The sequence below is a fragment of the Gobius niger genome, assembly GCF_951799975.1.
Source record: "Gobius niger genome assembly, chromosome: 3".
Taxonomy (NCBI): domain Eukaryota; kingdom Metazoa; phylum Chordata; class Actinopteri; order Gobiiformes; family Gobiidae; genus Gobius; species Gobius niger.
The window spans coordinates 34,759,946-34,767,786 of record NC_136854.1 but is presented as its reverse complement, the minus strand read 5'-3'; the positions used below and the strand labels follow the sequence as shown (position 1 = coordinate 34,767,786).

General features: G+C 41.4%; 1 protein-coding gene across 1 annotated transcript; it reads left to right on the top strand.

The window, feature by feature from the left end:
* Positions 1–2,712: 2,712 nt before the first annotated feature.
* Positions 2,713–7,276, top strand: LOC306961097 (keratin, type I cytoskeletal 42-like; the record flags this gene model as incomplete). The annotated part of the gene is made up of 6 exons (XM_079553708.1): positions 2,713–3,186; positions 3,799–3,881; positions 4,394–4,550; positions 5,714–5,878; positions 6,116–6,241; positions 7,052–7,276. The coding sequence occupies exons 1-6, from the start codon at positions 2,776–2,778 to the stop codon at positions 7,274–7,276; spliced, it is 1,167 nt and encodes a 388-aa protein (XP_079409834.1). The 5' UTR covers positions 2,713–2,775.
* Positions 7,277–7,841: the final 565 nt, after the last annotated feature.

Below are 7,841 nucleotides of genomic sequence, written 5' to 3'. Positions count from 1 at the left end.
TCGCTGATATTATTGGAAAATGTGTCGTCTATAATTCTGTGTCTGATGGTTCTAAACATGTCAGGGTTGAACTCTGACAGCAGGGGGCGCTGCATATTCATGTCTAGTTGGTACTTCAGAGGGACCTTTTCTGAAAGACAAAAATCAGTAGATTTCAAAACACAAAACGGTAAGTCCCTATCTTGTATAGTTTTGAAATTAGACACAGAAGTCTACAACATAAAATATATAAAATAGGTGCTAATATGAGGCCTAGGTCTAGTTGTGAGAAGGCTCATTTTAAAGCTCTGACGGAGCTTTTCCAATGCAAAAATGGGACTTTTTATCACTTTCGGTTCCAGAGAGATCAGCATCAGCGGCCGGTATCATAAAATACCTCATATCGGCCCGATATATATCGGCTGGCTGATATCGGTTGGGCCTTAGTATATAACCTGGGATGTTATGCAAAACAATCAAACCACATTTCTTATGAATTGGCCCAGTAATTACAGAGTATGTTTCATTTTTACTGTTAATATGCAAATTCTTCCAAAGTATGGCCTGACTTCCACCGCAGTATTAAAATCTCTAGTGATGAAAAGTGTAACATGAACCCATGACAGCTGCTGATTGATAAAATGTATCTGCTGCTGATTGATAAAATGTATCTGCTGCTGATTGATAAAATGTATCTGCTGCTGATTGATAAAATGTATCGCTCAAACGTTTACATTTCTGACCAATACTGAATGGAATGCTGTTTTGCCTCGGCTGACCTACACAAAACAGATGTTTCGTGACACTCTCTAACATGAGTCTCATGAACAAGGCAACATAAACAGATCTGTCATCAAAATGCAATTTATTGACCGCCACCAGGCACCTTATTTTCTACACACAAACAACATATTTGGGTGTTACAACATCCAAGTAAAATCATTCATCATTTCAATGTCATTATTGGCAGCAGAAGCGGCGTTGCAAGAATACAAGAAAGCAGTAACCCGAGAGCGCTGTCACACAGTCTGTGTTTTGTCTGCTCAAAACAAGTGGCTCTTGTTCTTAGGAAATTACAGATCATGTTTGTATTATTCATTATACAATAAATCACAATAAATGTGTTTTGGATTAAACAAATAGAACAACATTGACACTATAATGGTTGTTGAGAAACCTAATCTGTAAAAAACAATTAAAGGCGAAAGTTAGAACAGTTACCCATGATGTTCTAAAAGGCCCAAACCTACTTGGAATGGCAAAAAGAATAAGAAACTATCAGATGTTCTTATCCACGTGAAAACTACAAGTTGTTTCTCATCTTGCCGGCTACAGATAGGGCTACAATAACTTATAAAGAAATAATCGAATTTCAATACATTTCCAACCAATATGCAAAGGCAAGTAGTACTCAGTTATATGTACTTGAGTAACTTTTTGAAATAATTGCGCTTTGAGTAGTTTTACCATCTGGGACTTTGTACATATACTTGAGTAATAACATAGTGAAGTATCTGTTCTCTTACTTGAGTTACACAGTAAGTAAATCTATCAGTGGCAAAAGCTTCATGATGACACATATAATACATGTAGTTTGTGTTTTATGTACTTTATTCTTCAGAAATAATGTCTTTTTAGATATCTTTGGAAATATTAGAATGTGTTTCTCAAAATTATGTCGCTACTGAATCGTAAATCAGACCTTTACACTCAAACAGTTACTCACTAGTACTCAAGTAGCATTTTCCCCAGGTACTAAGTAACTTGTTTACCTTAATAAATCCTTTTCGTAGTCCCTAATACAAGTGTTAGTGGGATGATTGGAGGGTCTTTTATCTCCCCCTGGTGTCTCTGGCCAGAAAACCACACTTGCAGCTTTCCTGCACCGGGTCGGAGGCCCCAATACACACTAGAATCACGAAGAAGAAGCGAACAGGCTAACAGGCAACGCTAACTGCGGGCTAGCGCCACTTAAACAGTATTTACAGCCAAGTTTGAGTAACAAAAATTATCTCCATTGTGTGATTGTATGTTCAACATGCCTCTCTCCCTTTGTCTTTCCTGTTAGCGTAGTATTTACTGTCACGGATGATTAATGAGTAAAAAAAACCGCAACATTCTACAACACCTGCAGTAGCGCCTATGGCCTCCAGGGACATGAGTTGCTTCGTGCTGCAAGCTACTGCACCCGCCACCTCTCCTAATAAATATATAAACGCTAGTCCTCATGGGAAACAACAACAACAAAAAACTGTTTGATCTGATCAATAACATGAGTTCTTTAAAGACGACATGTCTTTTTTATTCAGCCGACCGTCTAAGATAATTGTAATATGCAAATGTGTCGGATATGAGGTAAGCCAATCAAATAGGCCTAGTGATTTTACGGATTACATTTATATTTTCCTTGTTTTTATCCACTGACCTGAATAAATGTTCTTTTATAGTCAACAAAAGTTATCTTCTGACTCAGACTACAAATATTAGGCAGTTTTTTTTTAAGCGAAAATGGCTCGTGACACGCCATGGTTGTGACAGTTTCATGGAGAAACCAGATTGCCTTCTTGAACCGCTCCCGTTCCCCGCAAGAGCAGAGACGAAGCACGCATAGGAAGCTGTCCTCATACCTGCCTCCGCCTCAGCATCCACCCACCTGTGCCCTGCGAGCCACTCCCTCTGCAGGCGGCCCTATAAAGCGCACCCTCCCCGGCTTTTCCTCAGCAGCCACCTGCATCTCCCGCTTGGACCAGTGAGCAGCCACCGCTAAAACCAGGAAAAAAACAACAACCCGGCATCATGGCTTTACCCCTCCGCAGCGGATATACCTCCATGTCCTTCTCCTCCATGCCGTCTCTCTCCAGCAGCAGACGGGGTACGAGCATGTACGGTGGCGCCGGAGGGTCCAACGTGAAGATTTCCTACCCCACCAGAGGACTCGGGTCGGGGTTTGACCTGTCCTCCGCGCTGCAAGGCGGCGGCGGCGGCGGCGGAGCAGGAGGGATGGATAACCTGCGCATCAGCGGAAGTGAGAAGGTGACCATGCAGAACCTCAACGACCGCCTGGCCACGTATCTGCAGAAGGTGCGCTCACTGGAGGATGCCAACGCCAAACTGGAGAAGCAAATCCGCGAGTGGTACGACAAGCAGACCCCCACCGTGCGGGACTACAGCAAATACGAGGCCATCATTGCAGACCTGCGGAGAAAGGTGCCGACACAAAAGAAGTCGCCTATAGTACATTAGACATATAGCCTTCCCTTGGCTGTTCTTATTATAAAATGTTCACATTATTGGCTGTCCCCTTTACTGCAATACTAATGATTTTTTCTGACATTTAAAGCCCATAGATGTGTGGTAAGGCTTGGTAATGTAAAACTTAAATTACACTGGAAGAATCCACTGGACATGGTTTGGGCTTGAGACAGTAAAAAAGTCAAATCATTGAAGCATAAGATGAACATACATTAAAAAAAAATGTATTTCTGAAATCTTTATTAATCAAAAATAGCAACAGTACTGGCTAATAATTACATTAAATGAAAGCTAATGTACCTTTATGTTGTAAGATATTTCACAAGCCACTGTGCTCCATTCATTGAGCCTCATGTTAGGTTATCTTGCTTATTCAAATGGCAAACAAATGTGTAAACTTCCTGGCTCTTTTGTAACTCTACTATTGTTACACATTAACAATTAATTGGTTTAAAGTATGTGCTCCAACTCTTTCCCACTTTTTTTTCTGTTTTCCTTACAGTGCGAAAAGTATCTTTACTATAACAATGAGAGCATTATACTATCACATATTATTTCCCCCTTCAGATCAGCGGCGCTACACAGGACAACGCCAGACTCATGCTGCAGATCGACAACGCCAGACTGGCCGCGGAGGACTTCAAAGTCAAGTGAGTTCGACAGAAACTACGTCAAGACATAAAAGTGTAAAAAACCCTCACTGGATGAGATAAATGTACACAGTGAAACAGGGCAGGGGCGCCGACAGTCAACACAGTGGACTTGTGTAACTGGTTTCAATGCGGCTTCACCTTTCCGTTTGTTGATACTAAGTTAATAGAGTCAACAACATTAACCTCTCTGGTATGTCTTTGAAAGGCCATGGTGGAAGCAATGAATTACCTACGCTCAAATTTATCATTTATTTTACTCCCCTTTAAGAGACAACTTGCATTATTTGTGTATAATGTGTAATCTCCTGTATTTCCTCAGTAGTTTCTCTGATGCTATTAAAGCATTAGGCCAAGCAAATGTGTTTATTGAGCTTAGTTTGGCCAAAGAATGAACCAAATTAGTCTCATTAGTCGCTTTGCAATTTCATACATTAGTCACTCTCTCCATTCATCCATGCTACTTTCAGACTGGATATGTCAGTCTTTAATTCAGCGCTTTTGTTTGGCAGGTTTGAGAATGAAATGTCCCTCCGTCAGTCCGTGGAGGGGGACATCAGCGGCCTCCGCAAAATCCTGGACGAGATCACCGTGGCTCGGTCCGATCTGGAGATGCAGGTGGAGGGCCTGAAGGAGGAGCTGGTTTACCTCAAGAAGAATCACGAAGAGGTGAGAGGATGGCTGTGCCAAAACAACAAATGACCTCAGGCAAATAGCGAACACAAATGTTTGCTTGTTGTTATTAGATAGACTTTATCTGTGCCTTAAGTAAGCAGTCCTTTCAAACCTGTATATTCAGATGACACACAGCTCAGCCCTGAAGTGTTGAATGAAAGAATGGCCCAGTAAACCAGACAGTGTAATTACTTATGGGTTAAACAAGGACTTGACTGATATGATATGGGAGTGATGTCACTGGTAGGGTATGTGGGATTACTTTACTTTTTCATAAACCATAGCTTTCTGTGCCCTTTGATGTAAATTAAACCTGTTTAAATCAAATAGTGGCAATTATAATGTTGATTTATGTATATACGTACATTTTTAGTTTTGGTGCTTAGCTGGTTACCCACTGCCCCTGACAGGTTGCTATAGCAGCACTGAAGGAGGGGCCAAAATGCAGAGAGAAGGGGGCGTGGCCTCGCCAAGGGGGAAAACAGGATCTTTTTGGAAACACAATTTTTCACTCTTTTTAACCATTTTCTGGCAAAATATACATTTATTTATCACATACAAATAAAGTCAATTCTAAATCGGGTCCATATGGATGTTTATAGAAGTTGTAGCTATTGCTAGTTAGCGTTTGCATTAACACGATGCTAACTTGAAGCATCTTGTTAGCATTCTCCGTTATTTATGTATTTATGGGCTTTTGCCCCACTTTGCTCCTCTCAATGTCTTTGTATCTTTATTTAGTAGAAAACTATATTCATAATTCAGCATTTGTTAAAGTAGTTTTTGAATATTTACAGAAAGTTTAGATTTTTCTCCAAATTGTTTTCCCCTTAACTGTTTTCAAACATGACCATATGTGGGTGATTCCAGAGATGGGGTCAAAAAAGTAAATTTTGTCAGTTTCACTTGTAAAAAGGGGATTATTCATACGACACAAGTCACCCAAAGCGTTTTCACACAAGGAAAGGGGATATTTGTTACTCACATAGGATTCCTGATATTCCCCGACGGTCTCCCATCCAGCTACTAACCAGGCCCGACCCTGCTTAACTTCTGAGATCTGACGGGATCAGGCAATCACAATAATCCATTACTACTTTCTGTTCGTCTTTGCTGTATCCTACCTTCATTTGTTTCCATTTTCCCTCCTCTTGTAGGAAATGGCCGCGCTGCGTAGCCAGGTGAACGCCAGCTCGGTGAATGTGGAGGTGGACGCCCAGCCACAGAACAGCCTCAACGAGGTCTTGGACGGGATCCGGGCTCAGTACGAAGGCATGGCTGAGAAGAGCCGCCGCGAAATGGCAGACTGGTACAAAGTCAAGGTTGGTTGCAGCTTATCAGAATCGTTAATGCATTTGTTTTGTTGAAGTAGAATGGTTAAAAAGAGAGCAGTCAATATAAAGAAAATGCATGTAAGATGTGTGCGTGTCCTAGCACATTAGAGCAGTGCTAGATGAAGAAGATTGTTTGTGGACTGCTCGATGTGGGATTAAAAAAAAAACACCCAGCATGCAATGTATTTTCCACAATTTAGGGACATATTTCTCTCTTTTTTGTAGTTTGACAACCTGAACAAGGAGGTGGCGAGCAGCACAGAGTCCCTCCAAACATCCCGCACTGAAATCAATGACCTGAAGAGGACGCTGCAGAGCCTCCAGATCGAGCTACAGTCACAGCTCAGCCTGGTAATATGACGCTAAGTACAAATACACACATACATGCAGTTACATAATGCACTGAGGTGATGGACCGGTGAAATGGGGTGAGGTTCAGATTATTGGACAGCAGCACAGAAGAAATTTAAGTTCTGTTGTACATTTCAGCATATGCACAATGACACTTGAGCACATGTTGCAACAGTGTGCAGTTTTGTGCCAGTTCTACCAACAAAATAAAATGTCCATGTAGAAATAAGCAAAATTGTTGCGATTGGAGTGAAACATTTTCTTGTTTCTTAGCCTGGGACGCAATGACAAAATGCACTCTGGCTTGGCTTGAACCGGCGACCTTCTGAGTCCCAGATAAATGCTCAACCAGTGTTTCTCAATATACAGTATTTATGCATGTTTAGCATTTTGTCATTGCTATAGAATTTGATTTCAATTAAGTCCCATAGCTCAAAAATGCCACCCTCTTTTGGGTCTTGTATCCCAATGCACGTATTGAGAACGAATCAAACCTTTGCAAGACTACTGGCCTCCACACACATATATCATAGAAATTCATAAAATATGTGATAAAGATATGTTTACCTTGCTGTATATGCTGTAAAGTTGTGTTTACTGCAGTAAACATACATAGAAATGGTATAGGCACTGTTTATTGTGCGTAAAAGCAGCCAGCATCATTCAGAAAACATTAGCAAACGTAACTCCTCCAACACTCAATAAGCTAACCTCAGGAAACTCAAGTGGAAAGACACGTTGGCAAAGCAATTACCCTGTAGTTAACAACCACTCTCTTCCCCTCTCGTGTGCTTGTCTTTGCGCTAATAGAAAAGTGCTCTGGAGGACCAGTTGGCTGACACCGAGTCCCGCTACAGCCTGCAGCTCAGCCATCTCCAGGGCATGGTGGATTCCCTGCAGAACGAGCTGGGCCAAGTGAGAGCGGACACTGAGAGGCAGAGGACGGAGTACCAGTTGCTCCTGGACATCAAGACCAGGCTGGAGTTGGAGATCGCCGAGTACAGGAGGCTGTTGGACGGAGAGGATGTAGTGTGAGTGACAGGACACATTAAGCAAATTATGAAGATAGGTTTAGGTGCTATATCAGGGGTTCTCAGACTATGGTACGTGTGCCACTTCTGGTCATGGTCTTTTACAGGTGGCACACAGGCTCATCTACATTTAGAGACTTTTTTCACATTTAATTTAAGACATTTGCTTCTTTCTTCAGTAGTGCTTTAAAGTTAGGTCTTTATATTATTTAGACACTGCTAACACCCAGTTTGGACCTAATTTAGACCAATTTAGGCCTATTTCTGTCCCTTTATAGAGCCAGTTTAGCAAATGTGTGCACAGGTCAAAGTTGGGATCACAGTTTGGATGATGCATCGATGTGTCAATGGAGAGTTTAATTTCCCATCGACCAAAAAACGTAAAAATGTTATTAACCTATAATGGACATAGAGAAAACCTGGTCCCTGTTCTGGGTGTAGTCATATTAAGGTATTTTACTGTCATAGTAAAGTATTCAAGGACAGGACATGGAAGTCAAAGATAATTTCCTGTATTTTGGAAATGCATCACACTGAGCAAATTTCAGAAGAAAAAACAAGCCATTATA